The sequence below is a fragment of the Ovis aries genome, chromosome X, assembly GCF_016772045.2.
Source record: "Ovis aries strain OAR_USU_Benz2616 breed Rambouillet chromosome X, ARS-UI_Ramb_v3.0, whole genome shotgun sequence".
NCBI lineage: Eukaryota > Metazoa > Chordata > Mammalia > Artiodactyla > Bovidae > Ovis > Ovis aries.
This window is the reverse complement of record NC_056080.1, coordinates 116,321,785-116,341,349: the sequence shown is the minus strand read 5'-3', so window position 1 is coordinate 116,341,349 and position 19,565 is coordinate 116,321,785. Positions and strand designations below refer to the sequence as shown.

The 19,565-nt window shown below is 41.4% G+C and overlaps 2 protein-coding genes across 4 annotated transcripts in view; one reads left to right on the top strand and one right to left on the bottom strand.

Moving 5' to 3' along the window:
• Positions 1-19,565, top strand: part of LOC101108113 (dedicator of cytokinesis protein 11) — a 211,353-nt gene that overhangs the window by 53,032 nt on the left and 138,756 nt on the right. For all 3 annotated transcript variants that reach the window (XM_027963225.2, XM_027963224.2, XM_042242184.2), the window contains exons 2-7: positions 671-787; positions 864-953; positions 2,798-2,880; positions 4,037-4,106; positions 5,196-5,291; positions 18,467-18,601. In XM_027963225.2, coding sequence (XP_027819026.1) covers positions 671-787; positions 864-953; positions 2,798-2,880; positions 4,037-4,106; positions 5,196-5,291; positions 18,467-18,601 — 591 coding nt within the window. The remainder of the gene's footprint in view (positions 1-670; positions 788-863; positions 954-2,797; positions 2,881-4,036; positions 4,107-5,195; positions 5,292-18,466; positions 18,602-19,565) is intronic.
• LOC105605613 (RAB7A-interacting MON1-CCZ1 complex subunit 1-like) lies at positions 1,295-2,457 on the bottom strand. Its single transcript, XM_012107490.5, has one exon. The coding sequence runs from the start codon at positions 2,446-2,448 to the stop codon at positions 1,600-1,602; it is 849 nt and encodes a 282-aa protein (XP_011962880.1). The 5' UTR covers positions 2,449-2,457; the 3' UTR covers positions 1,295-1,599.

Genomic DNA, 19,565 nt, shown 5'->3' with positions numbered 1-19,565 from the left:
TGTAGAGAAAGCACTTGGCATGGTGCCTGGCATCTAGAAAGGGCTTAGTAAATGCTGTTACCACTCTTATTAAAAGAATCACATCCTGGATTTCTCAGAGTCACTAACCCTACTCCTTGCAACCTTAGTCTCGGGCTGGACTCTACTGTCAATGGCTGTGTCACCTGCAAGTCCCACAGGGACCCCTGACTTTGCCACCTGGAACCTCATCCTTTCATGCCCTGTCCACTGAATCAAGCATCTCCAGGACCCATTACCTGCCCCGGCTGTGGCAGAACTTAAGGCATCCTTTGGACAACGTGCCTGGTACCAAACGGGCACAGGAATGTTGATACTCTCTCCCTTTCAGTTACCCAGTAAATAGTGCATACTCATTATCAACTCACAGGCTTCTAAACAGGCCACTTTTTGTTTTGTCTTAAATTCAATAAATTGTTGTGGGGTACATGGACAAGCAGAGTACAGGGCTGTCTCTCCTGAACTCTTGCCTTTAGCAGAGACGTGTGTGTATGTGTGTGTGTGTCTAATTATAGAGATGGTTTCTCTCATAAAAGTGTCTCCCTTAAGTGCTGATTATCAGTAATCCCTTTGGTGAAATAATGTATCTTGGACACATGACAAGGAACTTCAGTCTGTTTGACAGTATTACTTTCTTTTGTCTCTTATAAAGGAAAAGACCAAAGTTGTTGAGCCCTTGGACTATGAGAATGTTATCGCCCAAAGAAAAACTCAGATTTACAGTGACCCGCTCCGAGACCTGCTTATGTTTCCAATGGAAGATATATCTGTGAGTCCACTAGTACTTCTTCAAAATTTCATTTTTCAGGCTGGTTCGTATAGCAAGAATATTCTGTGTCTTCTAGATCTCTGTGATCAGTCGTCAACGCCGAACAGTCCAGTCCACTGTACCAGAAGATGGTGAGAAGAGGGCCCAGAGTTTGTTTGTCAAGGAGGTAAGAGGCTCAGAGGCCACAGAAGAAAAGTCATTATTCATTCATTTAATAAATGCTGTATTTAAAATACTTAGTGTAAATGGAAAACAAAATTACTAGAATTTAACTGATCTACATAACAACTCTATTTGATGTGACATAGAGGATACAGTTTAAATACTTTCACAAGTAGCTTGTATTCTTAGTCTTTTTTTATAAACTTGAATACTGTTTGGACTTGAAGTCAAAGAGTCCAAGAGAACATGTGAATTGGGATTTATTACCATCAACTGGTTTAGGAAGACACAGTTAATCCCCAAAGGAAGGTCTCAGTACCAGCATTCCCCAGATGAGTTTTTTTTTTTTTTTAACAGAAAAAATCTTTATAGAGATAAATTGGATTCCTTCTTAATATTAGTCATAGGATATCTGTAGTTCAGGCTGAGTTAGAATAATATAAATGCCATTTCAGAAATTAAAGAATCATTCCTTCACAGGTTTAAGAATATACAGTGAAGACGTAATGGCATTTAAAAAGGGGTAACCATGCTGGCTATCTTTATGTAGTGTAATGTTCATAAATTCAGTATCATTATGTCTTCTTTTCTGGAATTTTCATTTCCTGAGTCTTTTTGTTTTTCTGTTTGAAAAGGACTAGAAGAACTTACTAGTTAGTGTGATGCTGAAAGAAGTTTAAAATTTGTTTTGCATTTGTTGTATTCCATTCTTGTTCTTTCAGGGGTCCTTCGCATACAAATACATACTTTTTCAAAATTTTCTCTCCTACTTCTCGGAAATCCAAAGGTTCTTTGTGTGCGGCGTAGCTTGCTCCAGAAACGCCAGTATCCATTTCATGATTTTCCGGCTGTTGATCTGCACAATGCTTCAATCCCCAGTAACACATTTCTCCACTGTACATCATAGCCAGCAAATGAATGTCACTAAATATTCCTTCACTTAGTAACTTAGCTGTGTCTAGGTCTTGGAAAGAAGCTCCTTCATTTAACTGGATGGGACACCGAAAATTCAGCATCTTTTTAAGTAAGCTAGATTTTCTTGTGAGCCATTCTCTCCTTTTGGTCAGAGAATGACAATACATGTAAAGTAGGGCTCCTCGCCTCCAGGAGAGACATTCCAGGAGTTCATCTCCAAGCAAATAGCAGTGTTTTGGAAGCATATTATTTTCTTGAACCAAAATTTCTGGTTCTGAAAGAAAATTGATCAACTCTTTTACTTTCTGTGAAGAATCTTCAGGAAAATCTTCATCTACTAGCTTGTTCTCCTCAAAATACGTCATGTCCAAAATAGCCTGTGTGTACAGTTCTAGAAGATTTGATGGGGTTGAACATTCTTTGTCTTCTCCACACTGAAGTTTCAATTTTTCTAGAGCTGCAGAGGCGCGAATTAAAAAGTGATCATCTTCGCCGGCGGCTTCGCTAAGTTGTTGTATGTGGGCCTGAGCCAGGTCTCCGAGTTCCTCCACTCGCCTCGCCACACTAGAGCTTGCGGCCGCCATGGCCACAACGGGCGGGCCTCCCAGATGAGTTTTAAAAGTCTGTCAGCTTATTGCCGCTGCTGCTGCTTAGTCGCTTCAGTCATGTCCGATTCTTTGTTACCTCATGGACTGTAGCCCACCAGGTTCTTCTGTCCATGGGATTCTCCAGGAAAGAATACTGGAGTGGGTTGCCATGCCCTCCTCCAGGGGATCTTCCCGACCCAGGGATCCAACCCCGGTCTCCTGCATTGCAGGCAGATTCTTTACCCCTGAGCCACCCGGGAAGCCCCATCAGCTTATTACCAGACATAAAAACAGTGTGCATGTACCCTTCCTACATTTCAAATTAAAGATTCCTATTTTCTTTCAGTGTATTAAAACCTATAGCACAGATTGGCATGTGGTGAACTACAAGTATGAAGACTTCTCTGGAGACTTTCGAATGCTGCCATGGTAAGTTTAGAATTTAAGAGAAACTTTCAAGAGGCGAGTTATTAAACGTTTTACATTTTTTCAAACCACTTGTGAAGCTTCTCAATTATAACGGATAATAAAGCAAAACCTCAAACAACCAGCATGTTTGGTAAGTGTGTTTTGGGTAATTGGATATTTTTGCTTATTGAAATTTTTTCCAAAATGGACATGTTCATTTCTTGGCTTTGGTGCATGTATATTGACCGTAAAATCATCCTTCTTTGATTCTCGATAATGTTGTGAGCATTTTCTAGTGCTGTCAGTGAAAAAGCTAGAAGACATTTGACTCAGTTTGATGGCCCCAGACATCTCTTGACAAAAGTACATCTCTTGAAACTTTCCTGGTGATCCAGTGGTTAAGAATCTGCCTTGCAATGCCAGGGACATGGGTTAGATTCCTGGTTGGGGAACTTTGACCCCACATGCTGTGAGGCAACTAAGCTCATGTGCCACAACTAAGACCTGATGCAGCCCAACAAATAAGCAGATAATTTTTTTAAGTGCATCTCTTTCATTTGCGTTGAAAGGCTGCTGTGAGCACTCTGGCCCAACAGCCAGACTGTCAAGGTTCAAATCACCACTTCCTAGCTGAGTGACCTTGGCCTAGTCACTCAGTCACTTGAACGCTCACTTTCCTCCCCTTTTCATCCATAAGATTATTAACCTCACAGGATATCACATGGGAGATGTTTTGGAGAATAAGACTTGGTGTAGCCGTTGGTAGCTTTCAAGGCACTTTCCCACAGACGAAAACTGAGTCTTAAAAATGTCCTTTAAAGCTGAGTCCTAAGATGGTCAGTCCAGGATCATATAGCAAACAGATGGAAGAGCCAGAATGACATGGGGTTGCTTTTTGGCCTGGGAAAGATAAGGTCCCACCACCACTGACAGCTCTGGCGTGCATTCCTTGCAATTTGGGCTTAGTTATGTCTTTGCTGTTGGTTGCACATGTGGGAGTCCTTTTACAGAAGGTCATGCCAGAGGGGAGAATATGAGTTTGGAAAGGAGAAAAGAATTCCTCTGTCTTATGTCTTGGCATTTTCTTGGTTGTGAAAGAAAGAAGTCTACTCATCTTGATTTGGTTTCTTTTTTTCTATTCTGCTCAGTGTCTAAGACAACTCTTTTGTATTTTCAGCAAGTCTCTGCGACCAGAAAAGATTCCCAATCATGTGTTTGAGATTGATGAGGACTGTGAGAAGGATGAGGTAAAGATGGGGGCAATTGCACTGGCTTCTTCAAGGTCCCTGGTGTTGAGAGAGATTTCTCTGAGAAAAGATGAGGGAAAGACTTGTTTATGAATGATCTGGAGCAGACTTTCAAGCTAATGAGTGTTTTTTTTTTTTTTTTCTTACATTAACACTGTTGCATTTCCAAATGGAGTTTAGGAAAAATAAAGTGAAATGGGCTGTGATGTGTATATAAAGCCATTTTCCCACCTGTGGGACACACTTGTGGGGTTGTTTTTCCTGCACTGGGCATGTGGTGTGGTGATTCATATGGACTCTCCTGCCTGATAGATCCCTCTTGGAACAGAGGACCCAGACATCTGGGTGAAGTTTGACCGTTTCCATAATGCAGAAGACTTTCCCATAAGACAGCCCATATAATTCAGTAAATATTGAGTGTCTATTGTGTGCATGGCACTGTGGACTTAAAAAATATCCACAATCTAAAAGTTGAGAGTTATGTTTTTATTCAGTTGACATTTTTAGGACGGCAGCATCTCAAGTAACCCTGAAAGAACTGTTCAGTGGAGGCAAGAGGAGGAGCCAGGTTATTTAGAAATTTTGTGATGAAGGGCAGGAATTCTGAACATCAAAAGATGATTGTTAATTAAAGAAAACCAAGTTAAGGAATTTAGCACTTTTCTACGTCTGGAAAGATGGCTCACTGACAACATTCCTTTGATATGCACCTCCGATATCTGGAGCCAGTATCCTGAGTTTCCTTAGGGCTTAATGCAGGGAGTGGCTGCTAGATGGCAGGTATTCTTTCCTTCCTGGGTTCTCTCAGGGCTCACCAGCTCACCATCCTCGGTGGCTGCAATTGCTGTTGACTTTGACATCCTTTGTCTACTGATATGGCAGGCAATATTCCGTTTCTCAGCACAGGGCCTTTCATCCTGTTATTAACAATTTCAAGTTTAATCAGGCATCTTCAAGGGGGAGTGGGGGTACAGGGAGAGGGAGCTTTATGCTTTGCAAAATGGGTCAGGGCCTAGTTCGTGCTCCCCAATTGTTTGATTAGATAATGGGCCAGCTGCTGTTTCACTGATGGTTTTCCCTCTGTTTCAGGATTCATCATCTTTATGCTCTCAGAAGGGTGGTGTGATCAAACAAGGCTGGTTGCATAAAGCCAATGTAAATAGCACCATCACAGTTACCATGAAGGTAGGAAGTAGTTATTATTATTATTTCATCATTTTAAGGATAGTGCCATGACTAGCCTCTCTGGAAACTATTTCTTTTTAAAAGTTTTTTAGCAAGGAGCCCCAGCCAAAAAAAAAAAATTCTTTAGTGAGAGGATTCTCACAGAAGTATGGAATTGAAGAACTCTGAAACCTTAGATAAATTTAGAAGCATACCTTTTTAAAGAAATGTAATTATTATCTTCTGAATCAGGGTGTTTGATAAGGAGGCTGTCAGTTGAATGAAGAAAATAGCTTTGAAACAAAAAAAGGCATCAAAGGTTCCTGTGTGGAGATGAATGTAAATTGAGTAGAATAATAGGGTACTCTCTTTCTTTAACAAATTTAATTAGTTGCTCATTCTATGTGCCGATCACTATAGGGAAAATGTATGGATATCTAAGATGGTATTCCTGGCCTGCAGAAACCTCCAAACTAGATTTAAAAAAACATACCAAATTAGCTACTATACCAAGGCTTACCTTAGTCCTGTCGGAACTAGAGTTTTGTAGTTTGGCCAGAATAGCAACTTTATGCATGGGGTTTGTGCAAGATGAAGTTAGAAACAGTGAGAGGGATCAAATTGTGCCATGAATGCCTCAGACATGAAGTTGGCTTTTGTTCAGGAGGTGGTGGAGAGCCATTAAAATCCAAAGATAAAACTAACAAGCTACTTGAAGATTCTGAGCAGAAAACCAGATTATTCTCTGATACCAAATATAACTGTTCTTTCGGATATTCAATATCACATCATGTGGTTTGCCGAGGGTGATTCACACTTCCATTAAGTAAAAAAGGTCATTCTATCTTCCACATAACCTGCAAGCAGAAACCATGGGTGTCTACCAAGGGAACACTCAAGTTTTATCTTAATTTAATATTTTGCCTGCTGCTTTCCATTTAGTGGTTATGTCCTATTCTCATTTTCATTTTCAAGTGCTAAAAATAATGAATCTAAGTTGTAGAATACTTCCTATATGTCTCTTGCACCTAAACCTGTGCATTGGCACGTGGTGAGGATAAGAAAATCCATTTATTGATCTCTGCCATGCACCATACTGAATGTTTCATATTCTGTATCTCTTAATCCTCATGGCAATCCTAAGATACAGATAGAATTATTATTCTTGGTTGATACATGTGGAAAGTGAGGCACAAAGAAATTCAGTGATTAACCCAAAGTCATATAGCTTTAGGTTTTCAGAGGTAGGATCAGAACCTAGGTAGGCAGATGCCTGAGCCTGTGATCTTAATCAGCATGTTGTTGGTGCTCCCTAGCTGAGTGAGTGAGATTCAAGTCTTTATTATATTTCCTATCAGAGTTATCAGGTTCAGAAATGTCCATGTGAAGGTGATAATTCTGGGCAATCTCTTAGAAAATGGTTCTGTGGTTTTTGATTCCACTCTCTTTCTTCAACTTCTCAAAATATTAAAATGCTTTACCCATACTTAAGCTTTAGTCCAACATTAAGTAAACGTATGAAAATCTGGATTCCTAAAAGAAGACATCAGGGAGTTAATATCTTTACAGAACCATTCACCATGGGATTCGTTTCAATAGTGAGTTAGTCTAATGACTTTGGGACTTCCCTGGTGGCTCAGGTGGTAAAGAATCTGCCTACAATGCAGGAGACTCGGGTTCCATCCCTGGGTTGGGAAGATCCCCTGGAGAAGGAAATGGCAACCCACTCCAATATTCTTGCCTGGAGAATTCCATGGAAAGAGGAGCCTGGTGGGCTGCAGTCCATACAGTCCATGGGGTCACAAAGAGTCAGACATGATTGAGTGACTAACACTTTCACCTATAATGACTTTAAATTATAATTTGTTTTACATATAACTTTTTTAAAAAAGAAATTCCTCTGTAGTTTTTTCTCTTTTGGCTCTGCTGGGTCTTCATTGCAGCATGCAGGCTCTTCGCTGCAGCGTACATGCTTCTCTAGTTACAGTGTGGACTCAGTCATGGTATGTGTGCCCTCTCGTTGTGGCATGAGTTAGTTGCTCTGCAGCATGTGGGATCTTAGTTCCCCGACCAGGGATAGAATTTGCATCCCATGCATTGGAAGGCGAAGTCTCAACCACTGGACCACTAGGGAAGTCCTAATATTACTTTTTAAGGAGCTTATATATTATAAATGTAAATGCAGTTGTCTGTAAAAGGTGTATGCTTTCAAATTTTTTATCATAATTCATGAACTACAGATTGATTGATGTGGTAGGCAAAATAAAGCCCCCCCGCACCCCCCCCCGCACCCCCCGCCCCCCGGCCAAGACTTACATTCCCAATCCCTGGAATCTATAAGTATTCCCTTACATGGCAAAGGGGAGTTTAAAAAATCACTAATCAGCTAGTAGGGAGATTAGCCTGGATTATCCAATGTAATCATAAGGGTCCTTTTAACTGGAAGACAAAAGCAAAAGAGGAGAGTTAGGGAAAGAGATGTAAGGGTAGAAGCGGAGTCAAAGAGAGATGCTATGTTGCTGGCTCTGAAAATGGAGGAAGGGCCGAGAAATTCGGGCAAAGATTCAGGAAGCTTTGGGAAAGGCAAGGAAGTGGATTGTCCCCTAGAGCCTTCAGACAGGAGCAGAACTCTGCTCTTACCTTAATTTTAGCCTGGTGAGAGCCATGTCAGATGTCTAACCTTCAGAATTGTGAGATAGTACATTTATGTTGTTTTTAGCCACTAAATTTATTGTAACTTGTTATAATGGAAATAGAAAAGCAATTCACTCAGTCAAAGATTGATTGTTCAGCTTTTGTGTCATCTCCCCCGGAGGTTTGAAACTCCACTACTTACAAAGGCCAGGCAGGGACCATAAATTCATGAAGTGGGTCGTGGGTCTGAGGTGACCTGGTGACCACGTGGCCTGGCTGATGGGGACAGCTGCTGCTTGTTTCCGGCTAATCGTTTCTATGCTGCTGCTGAGCTAGGCTCTTTGCTTCCCCCTCCCTTTTTTTTTTTTTTTTTTTATCCCCAGCTGTTCATATTTTCGCCACTTCTTTCTTCTTCTTTTTGAAAAAGTGAGATGTAATTCACATAACATAAAAACACCTATTCTTTTCAAAACCTTTACCAAACAGTAAGCAGAGAAAGGAAAAGAAGAGTAAATCAATTTGGTCATATGTGCTACACAGTTCTTTTTAAAAAATGAATGGGGAATAATTTGAAATATAAAGGCCATAATGAGCTTTGGGAATTGTCTCTGGTTATGGATTTCATTTATCCCAGTTCTTCTTTATTATGGATTCTGAGTCTCCATTTTGGATTTCTGGGAGCTGAATATACAACCTATGTTCTTCTGGTTTTTACCTCCTAAAGCCATAGCAATAAGTAGTGGGTTTACAGATTTTCTCATGGCTAGACTGGGCATGAGAGGAAGGTCCAGCCAGATTCAGTTAAAGGTATCTGAAGGATTTCACCAAGATATTTTTTTCCTATAAAAATTGTGCTTTAACTCTTATTTAGTTTAGCATCGTTGAAATTAGTGGAAACTCGTAGTGTTTACTGTACTCTTTTTCCCTACATAAACAGAGGGCGTGTGAGTGTATGAAACAGGCAGGGGGAGGATGGGGCGTGGGTAGCAGTTTTATAGTCGTCAGGCCAAAGTTGGACTAAGGGCCAAAGCAGAAGTACAGGCCAATAAACTGAGATGCACTGGAGGCCTCAGGCTCATATCCCTAAGTGCCCTGTATAGGGTAAGGGATCATACACATCAGGCCTGGATTGGCTCAGGCAGAGGTCAGAAGAACCGAGGTGGAGGGCTAGAGTTTATGAGACACTCTGAAAGGGAAAATTCTATATATTTCCTTCTACTGTGCCAATCTTTGACGTGAAGAATATTAATTCCTCTCCTGAGTGAATGGGAAGACGATTCAGGTATGCTGTTGGTTGAGTCATTTTCCCGATCCTGGTGGTAGTTTGACTTTTGGTACATGCAGAGTCCCCTGTTTGCTAGGAACTCTAGCCCATGCTGGTGACAGGCTTTGGTGGCTTCAATAATGAGCTCACCACCGGGCTAGCACTCGCAGAGTTGAGACCAAAGAACCTTTTCTATCAGAAAATTTGCGTGTTGACAGCCCCTGCAAATTCACAGCAGGCTAACCAGGAAGCTACAGCAGAAGGCTCTGGGTATTAATCATGACTCATTGGCAAATAACAGCCTACAGGAGCCATGTGTCTGCCCTCCTATTTTATCTGCATGTCTTTGATGCGCTGTGTCTTGACACTGGCTGGAGGAGCCTTCTGTGGATGACGGGGATTAAAGCAGGGCAGCTGGGTATCTTTCAGAGGGAGGTGAAGTTTACAGATCTTTTTTCACTTAAAATTTTTTGGATTTTAAAAGCTATGCAGAATCAGTCCTTTAGATTGTTTGAAATTATGCACAACCACGTTAAAACTATTTTTATCAACAAGTCTGAGTCTTTTTCCTGGCCATGTTGCCTCTCAGAAATAAGGGCATCTAATAGCCAGGAAGGAAGAAATAGAATCACGTGACAAGGTAGAAAGAAAAAAAAATGAAGGAAAGAGGGTTAGAAAAGACTCCAGAAAGTCCAGTAGATAAAAGAGAATCAGAAGACTACTACTTTATAAGGGCTTTTGAGAAAGCAAGCGCATGACCTCTAATGCAATATGAATAATGTAGCCCAAGTAATTTGTACATGAGCTGCTTTAGAAAGTTCAGCCTCCCTTGCTAGTTGCCAGACAGTTTTGCAAGAACATTGAGGGCAATGGATGGCCTCTAGCGAAAAAAGTCTGGTGAAAACTGAGCTGAGCTCTTCCTATTGAAAGATTGGAAGACCCCATATTTAGGGAATAAACCTTTGTATTTTCCCCAGTATCCACCTTTCTGCCAGTGAGGTCAGATGGGATATAGTCTGCACCATTTTCTACAATTCTCATTTTCCCAGAAGTGCTTGCTGAGCTTCCCTGTTATTGGCTGAGAACTAGCCCTGAGGAACCCAGGCTACAGGAGAGCTGCTAATGACATGTGTCCCTTCCCAAGTCACAGTTATCTGTGCCTGAGTGTGTCCTTTCATGGAGGCAGATGCTGGCAGCTTGTAGCTCTCCCAGAAGCTCTGTTGGTTGTCTGGGCACAGTGACCACTTCACTCAGCTCATAATTGCTTTTTTCTCAGTGTTCATGTTAAAACAAGACAAGCCTTGTCATAGGTGATTAATTTCCTCAATTTGTACCTTCTAGATCATGAGAACACACCCCACTGCTACTCTTCAGTTCCTGGGAAAGTTCTGGAGAACAGTTTAAAGATAGCATAGACAATAAATGATCCCTTGGGCAGAAACGCCAGTCATCAGGGAAACGTCCGTGCTCTCTTTCCCAAGTAGCTAGCTGCTAGGGACATCTGCTTTTTTCAGCATCGCTCCATATCAGTGAAGGAATTTAGTGTGGACTAGATAGCTTTGATATTGGACATGACCTTCCTGTGGTATTTAGAACTGTTTTTCCTGAGGGATATAATGATATGGAATAAGGAAGAATCTGATCTTGACTGTGGTTTTTCATTAAAAAAAAAAAATCTGTTGCAGATTCTTGGCCAACCCTTTGGGACACCCACCTTTAGGCATCTTCTTGGCTCAGTTTGGTCACATTCCTCAAGTTCCCTCCTCTCCGTTCTTAGCAATTAAACACTGAAGTGTCTGGGTACGTTATCAGGGTTGCAAGTTCAGTTGCTTGATGTATGACTCAGTTCTGGTGCCCTTTCTTCCTTTTTGTACAAAGCAGAGCCATTTGTTATAGCAGAGCCATTTGTTATATATCCAAGAGTCTAAGAGTTCTCATTTATTTTTTCACTGTTACAGGAGGGTTTTTTTTTTTTTTTTTTGCCTTCTGCACTGGGAGAACAACAAATCAAAAGAGGATTTTACCTTAAAAAGCACATATGAAATTAAAATAATTGCTGGGAGGCCAAGGTCACTGTGTTTATTGGAACAGGGGTAGAGGGAAGCTTTTATTTTTGATACAGTAATACCTTGTATGTGCAAGTCTCCCAGTCTGTCTCTCACAGCTGACAAACAGATTACACTTATTTTAATGGGTAAGGGATTTCTCACTAATTAGTTTTTTTTTTTTAATGTTTCCTTTTCTCTCATTCATTGGTGAATGTTTAAAACCATTTATTAGGGGTTTCTTTTTTCTTTTTTAAATAATTATTTGACTGCACTGTGTCTTAGTTGTGGCATACAGGATCTTCGATCTTTATTGTGACCTGCAGGATATTTGGTTGTGGCTCTTAGGTGAACTCTTCTTAGGTGTGGCATGTGGGATCTAGGTCTCTGACCAGGGATCAAACCCAGGCCCCCTGCATTGGAAGCTCAGAGTCTTAGCCACTGGACCACCAGGAAAGTCCCAGAGAAGGCTTCTTGAAGGGGGTGGGGATGTCAAGGAAGGGAATCAGAAAGGAGGTGAGCATGGCAGGCAGTGTGTACAGGGCAAGTATATTAGGTGAAGTTGGGTAGTCAAGGGAAATAGAGTTGATTTGGTCCTTCGCTCTCTCCTTGGGCCTCAGTTTCTCTGCTGCAGCATGGATATGATAATAGTAATTACCACACAAGGTCATTATGAGGATTTCACTGATATGAGAGAAGCACTTAGTCAGAACTGTAATGTAGTAGGCACTCCACAGATGTTACAGATTGGTATTATTTTATATTATTAATAGGGCTGTGGGAGTGCCTTGAATGTCAAATCAGGCATGGGAGCTTTACTACCTATGTGGGTGACTGGGGGTCATTGGAAATTTGAGCAGGGCCATGACATGCCCCAAGAAAGATAATAAATTAATTTGTCTCTAATGAGAAGGGTGGATTGTAGACCCTTCTTTTTAGACTTTGTTTCAAACTGGAGAAGGAAATGGCAACCCACTCCAGTATTCTTGCCTGGAGAATCCCATGGACGGAGGAGCTTGGTGGGCTACAGTCCACGGGTCGCAAAGAGTCGGACACGACTGAGGAACTTCACTTTCAAACTAAATAGTTAAAAAATTTTCCAGGGCCCAGATATGATAGAATTATGTAAGTAAAGCTATTTGGTTTTTAACCAGTTGTCCAGAGGGTAGACCTATATAGTATATTAAAACCTGATAGGACTGTAAAATAATATGGTAGAGAGTCATAAGTGATATATTAGGTTGCCAACCTATGGGTAGGGGTGCTTTAGCAGGATGATGTTCCCAACATTCTGGTGTAATTAACAGCAACTCAATTTTCTGATAAGTTATGGGATTTTCTTCCCCATTATTTCTTTCCTCTGCTTTGAACAGTTCTCAGACCCAGTGTGTCTCCTATTCTCCTGCTTTCTTCTTTTCCTCGCTGCCTCTTCTTTCCTATTCTGAGAGATGAGTCAGGTAAATTTCCCCCTCCTGATTTTTACATTGCTCCTGGCCCACCTAACTTTAACAAAGCCTTCAGACCATCCTTTCTCAGAGCTCCTGGTTCATTGAGTTTAACAGTACATAATTATCCTCTAGGGAACACACATAGGTTAAACACCCTTGAGATTTGTTACATAAAATGATAAAAGGCTCTCCGAATTTGAGAATACTAGGTGCTCAAACCTCCCTGCCTTCCATCATTGAATTGACCCAAGTGACAGAAGCCCTTTGTTCCTGCTCCAGAAAGGGTCGTGTGGGGTAAATGTTCAAAAGGTTGTTCTCCGAACAGCTCAGGGCCTTCAAGATACTTGGCAGAACCTGATGCCAGAGAATGATCTTCTTTGGCTAACTCTGTTTTGTTCTTCTGGGTGGTCTGGGTGAGCCACTGGTCAGGATTCATGCTTCTCACTGAGTAAAGTGGGGAATTTTCAGCTGTGTTCACCATCTAGGAAACATAATAAAATAGGGGAAGAGGAAGAAGAATATGGGCATTACAGAGAAACACCCTTCTATTGTATGAAACTACTGGAGAATCTGCACTGGTGAATGAATTATTCATTCATTCCTCATTCATTTTGCAAAATTTTATTGTGTTCCAGGCACTGTCGCAGGTACTAGGGCTATAGCAGTGGATGAGATGTGGACCTTAATCCTTTTAAAAGAGACAGCAAATAGATACATAGATGAATAAGACATATTTGAATAGTGATGATTCTATGAAAAAGATAAAATAAGATGCTGCCACGAGGGCAGGTAGTCACAGAAAGCCTTTCAGAGGAGATAAGAGTCAAGCAAAGACCTGAAAGAAGCTGTGGATATGTGGGGGAAGAGAATTCAGGCCAAGGGGACATAAAGCGTAAAGGTCCAAAGGACGCTTTTTTGTTTGAGAAACAGCAGGTAAGCCAGTGTAGCTGAATAATTAGAAATAAGGTCCATGAGGTAACGCAAGGCCAGAGCATGCACATCATCCCAGGCTATGGGGAGGATTTCAGGTCTTATTCTAATCTCAGTGGGAAGCTATTGGAAGGTTTGGGCAGGATTCTTTGTCATTGTCCTGTGATTGTGATCCTAGTTCTGCCATCACCTTGCCCGTGTGAACTTTGAGTGAGCTCTTAGTCTCTTAGTTTGCTGTTAGGTAACATGGATAAAGATGCTAATCCCCAAGTGACATTTAAAAAATTAGCTCCTGGTTACAAAGAACTTGAGGCCATCAGATGAAAGGTATGATGTAGAGTAATTACCACTGTTCTATATAGTCATTATTTTAACAGCTGTCTTCTTTTCAAAATGGAAAAAAATAACAAGGTAGACCTGTACCCTAAATAGCAACATTAAAAAATGTCATGTTTCTGGGACTTCCCTGTTGATCCAGTGGCTAAGACTCTGCTTTCCCAATGCAGGGGGTCTGGGTTCAGTCCCTGGTCAGGGAACTAGATCTCATATGCTGCACCTAAGAGTTCATATGCTATTAACTAAAGATCCTGTATGCAGCAACCAAGACCTGGCACAGCCAAATAAGTAAGTATATTTTGTGCTCAGATGCTCAGTCATGTCCAACTCTTTGCAACCCAGTAGACTATAGCCTGCCAGGCTCCTCTGTCCATGGGATTCTCCCAGCATGAATACTGGAGTGGTTTTCCATTACCTCCTCCAGGGGATCTTCCTGACCGAGAGATCGAACCAAGTCTTTTATGTCTCCTGCATTGGCAGGTGGATTCTTTACCATTAGCACCACCTGGGGAACCCCACATTTATATAAATTTATAAAGTCATGTTTCTGATTTCCCTTTTGATTCCATATGAGAGATTTAACTTATTTGCATAGTACATCATGCGAAATGCCAGGCTGGATGAAGCACAAGCTGGGATCAAGATTGCTGGGAGAAATATCAATAACCTCAGATATGCAAATGATACCACCCTAATGGCAGAAAGCGAAGAGGAACTGAAGAGCCTCTTGATGAAAATGAAAGAGGAGAGTGAAAAAGCTGGCTTAAAACTCAACATTCAAAAAATGAAGATTGTGTCATCTGGTCCCATCACTTCATGGCAAATAGATGGAGAAACAATGGAAACAGTGATAGACTATTTTCTTGGGCTCCAAAATCACTGCAGATGGTGACTGCAGTCATGAAATTAAAAGACGCTTGCTCCTTGGTAGAAAAGCTATTACATACCTAGACAGCACATTAAAAAGCAGAGACGTTACTTTGCTTGCAAAGGTCTGTCTAGTCAGAGATATGCTTTTTCCAATAGTCATGTATGGATATGAGAGTTGGACCATAAAGAAAGCTGAGTGCTAAAGAACTGATGCTTTTGAACTGTGGTGTTGGAGAAGACTCTTGAGAGTCCCTTGGACTGCAAGAGATCAAACCAGTCAATCCTAAAGGAAATCAGTCCTGAATATTCATTGGAAGGACTGATGCCAAAGCTAAAGCTCCAATACTTTGGCCACCTGATGCAGAGAACTGACTCATTGGTAAAGACCCTGATGCTGGGCAAGATTGAAGGCTGGAGGAGAAGGGGACGACAGAGGATGAGATGGTTGGATGGTATCACTGAATCAAAGGAAATGAGTTTGAGCAAGCTCCGGGAGTTGGTGGTGGACAGGGAAGCCTGGCATGCTGCAGTCCATGGGGTCACAGAGTTGGACATGACTGTGTGACTGAACTGAACTGAGAGATTTAAGATATTCCTTTCTTCTTTGAAAAGTATCTTAAAAGCTTTCCAGAAGTTGAAACCCAACATATATCATAAAATATTTGAATGAGAAGAAATCTTAGAGATCTTATGAATCTGTTGTGGGGACAGTCTCATGTCTATAGAAATGACTTTAAGAAACTTCCTTGCTGTGCAGACTGTATGCTTTAAGCCTGTGTAGGAAATCACTTGGGGATTGTAGCCTCCAGCTGGGAAGGCAGGTGTGTTATTTGTTCATTTCCAATAAAGTTATATGTAGATAATGAAAAAAAAGGAGATTACAGATCATGTAGTCTGATCCCATCACTTTACAACTGAGGAAATGGAGAGAAGGCAAGTCGTGAGGACAGTTGCACTGCTGGGAAGCAGGAGTGCTGGGTGAGACTCAAGACCTGTGATTCCAGGCATCTGCTCTCTTCCCAGATCTGCAAGCTACATTCCTACCTCAGTGTCACATTTAGACATAACTTCAGTGTTACAGGAAGTGATTGACTATAATTTCAGATCCCTTTCCATCTCTATTGCAACGGTCGTGCCTTGCTAGTAGTGGAAGTGCCTGCTGCCATGAAGCATCTTTGCTTGGTGAGGCAGCTGTACATGAAAAAATTTTGCAGGCTGTAATTTGACTCTGTGCCACAACTGATTTGCTCTGTATCTTTATTTCCTCTGGTGCTGGTTAAGGACTCTGCCAGTGGATTCTGTAGACCACTGAGTCTGTGAACCTTGAGTTTTAAAATTGATCATGGTTCCGATTCTAATCTGGTTATAATTTTTTATGTTAAGGTTTGCCTGGAAAATTTATTTTTATTTTTATCATACATAGTTTTTATGATAACTTTTAAGAAGTGATATAATTCTGTTCGTTTGAAATTAGCTCATTGTGTCATTTTAGGTATTCTGGTTCCATCAATTTAATAACAGATATGAACCATTGTCATAAAAATAAGCAATATATGTACACACACATATATAATGACCTTTATGATTAACTTTTTCCTTGTATATGGATCTAGATTTCTTCAGTTATAGTTGCAGTAAACCTAAATGTAGGTAAAATGAGATCACACAGAGACACACACATACTTTCTATACCTTTGTAATACAGTAATATTTACTTGATTGGCATCCAAACTGGTATTTTTCTGCTTGAACTTCATTCTACTGATTCCATATAGCCCACACAGTCCCTCTCTGAAATAGGTGCTATGAGCATTTACCAGTCTAACCTGTTAGGGTATTCCTCATACTGGTATATTTTTGTCATTCATTCTGAAATCAATGGTATTTGAACAAGTCAAAAATAACTACAAGCATATCATTTCTTTTTTACTGGTTTTCCTTAAAGGAAATACCCTTTAACGTATTTTTATATTTTGTCTACTCATGCCATAGAGAAATAAATTGTTGATATTTTGGATACTTTGCCAGAAGTTAAGTAGTTTTCAAGAATAATCTTGCCAAATACTACTCTTTCCTTAATTAAAATTCTTAAAATAGTCAGAAATCATACTGGATAGTCATATGGGTTATTGAAAACAGCAGGCTTAAATCTGAAAACTGACTTCTGTAAGACAAGATGCCTAGGAATGCATTTCTTCAATAGGATCATCAAGAGGCTATTCCCTAGTCTGTCTCCCCATTCCCACCCTGAAATCATTTTAGATCTCTTGTCCTGGGGAATTTTACTATAACAAATGCTAGACATATCTTGCAGTCGTGGCTTCTGCCACAGACTTTGAAACAGAGAGCTCTGAATCCCCCTTTCCCACCTCCTTCAGCAGGTCCAAGACTCTTTTTAAGGGAGAATAGAGGAGCAGCGTCTGGGTCTTTGTGACCCCATGGACTGCAGACCACCAGGCTCCTCTGTCCATCAGGATTCTCCAGGCAAGAACACTGGAGTGGATTGCCATGCCCTCCTCTAGGGGATCTTCCCAACCCAGGGATCGAACCCAGTTCTCCAGCATTGCAGGCAGATGTTTACCAACTGAGCCACCAGCGAAGCCCAAGAAGACTGGAGTGGTCTTCCTGACCCAGTAATCAAACTGGGGTCCCCTGCACTGCAGGTAGATTCTTAGCCGACTGAGCTACCAAGGAAGCCCAGAGGGGCTTCCCAGGTGGTGCTAGTGGTAAAGAACCTTCCTGCCAATGCAGCAGATGTAAGAGATGTGGGTTTGATCCCTGGTTCGGGAAGATCCCCTGGAGGAAGAACAGCAACCCACTCCAGTATTCTTGCCTGGAGAAATCCCATGGACAGAGGAGCCTAGTGAGCTACAGTCCAGAAGGTCACAAAGAGTTGGACACAACTGAAGCGACTGAGCATGCACACATGCAGAGGGACAGAATAAATGCATCAGGCTGTCTTCCAGCTCTTCTCCAATTCCTGAGGATTTCACCGTGAGTTGTAGCAAGGGTACTCCTTAACTGTTAATCCCTAATTTCAAGTGGATGGCCTAATCCCATTGGGCCTTTTAACGCAGCTCTCAGCCTACAGGGCTTTCAGCAGCAACCTGTAGCAAGTGGTGATGCTCAGTGTTTCCCTGTGAGTACTTTCTAAGCTGGACTCTCAAGAATAGGGACCCTGGAGCAGCATAAGTGAGTGCAGTAAGGTCTGCAGGTGAGATATAAGTACATGATACAGGGTGTGTCTGTGTGTGTATGTGTGTGTGTGTATTACCTATAGATATAATGTATATATAAGTGTGTATGTATATATATACACATACAACTTAGATTTGTAGTGATGTGAATGAAATAATAAGAATCCAGTTACGGTTTGCAATTAATTAAACAGGAAAAGGATGCTGTAGTGAAATGGATAGTGACTCATATACATAAATGCTTTATAAACTATAAAGAGTTAAAATTTCTCCAGATATTTGGCTGAGAGTTAAACCACTTGACTTCAAGCTCTCCATCTTAAGAAAGTGAAGATCATGTTGATTGCTAATGACTTCTCCAAGTTGTCAGCAAATTATCCAGATATAATGTCTGTGGCAAACCCATCAAGGTGTTTTGGTCAGATGCCGTGTATATGTAACAAATGTGTCATTGTTGGCTTTTCCCCCATAGGTGTTCAAGAGACGGTATTTTTACTTAACTCAGCTTCCTGATGGTTCGTATATTCTCAATTCCTATAAAGATGAGAAAAATTCAAAAGAATCTAAAGGTTGCATCTACTTGGATGCTTGCATCGATGTTGTTCAGGTAGGACTCATGGAGGTAATATTTCTTTCTCTTTCTGGAAGACAGTTGTTGATCTATTAAGAACCTCAGTATTTTTCTGCCTTGATGAATTGCCTCTCCACCCATCAAAACGTGCATGCTAGACACTCAGAATCCTCTTCAGAATCCCACTCTCCCTCTGTGCTGCCATGCAAGTACTTTCCCAGTCCTCTGGAGTCTACTCCAAAGTACCTCTTGAATCCCTCACCTTCTTTCCATTCTCACTGTCTTCCTCCTGTTCTCTCTTTTATCCTCTCTTGCCTAGAGTCTTCTCTTCTGCCTTCTGATGTGTTGTCGTGCTCCACTCCATCTTCCTGAGATATAGATGGGGTCCTTCACTCGTCTGTTCAAAACCTTTTGGCTCTTGAGTTACTGTCTTGCATAGTGAGCTCTAAAGATCCTACCAGGGCATTGCAGGCCCACAGTGATTTGACTTTTCCTACCAACCCCCACCCCCACCCCCCCGCATCCCCCTCATACATTCTGTGCTCTCATCACTCCAGGCTAAGCACTCCACAGAGTGTCACACACACGTGCCTTTCTTATATTTGTTCCTCTGCCCAGCACAAACTTCCTGTTTGAACCTTATCTTTTAAGACTTGGCTCAAATGGGCCTTGTACCGTGAAACATTTTTTGTTTTCTTCCTCACACTCACTCCCACTAAGTGGAACTATGCTCCAGCTCCCGTGTGCTACCACTGTGCTGAATTCCTCCCATTCCTTTTTCCATTATAGAGGCCATGTCATATTCATGCCCAAGCCCCTTATAATAATTAGGAAAGTTGTATATACAGTAGGGGCTTAATACATGTTTGCTGATTTGAGTCACTGAGGGGGCATGGATGTTAGGGTTCGTATGGACAGGGTGGGGAGTAGAGGACAGAGAGATGATTAAGTAGGAAGTTGATTGACCAAGCAACAGGAGCCAAGACTACAGAGCCAGCCT

Coding starts and splice junctions, on each gene's coding strand:
- LOC105605613 (XM_012107490.5), bottom strand. CDS start 2,448: ATGGCGGCCGCAAGCTCTAGTGTGGCGAGGCGAGTGGAGGAACTCGGA.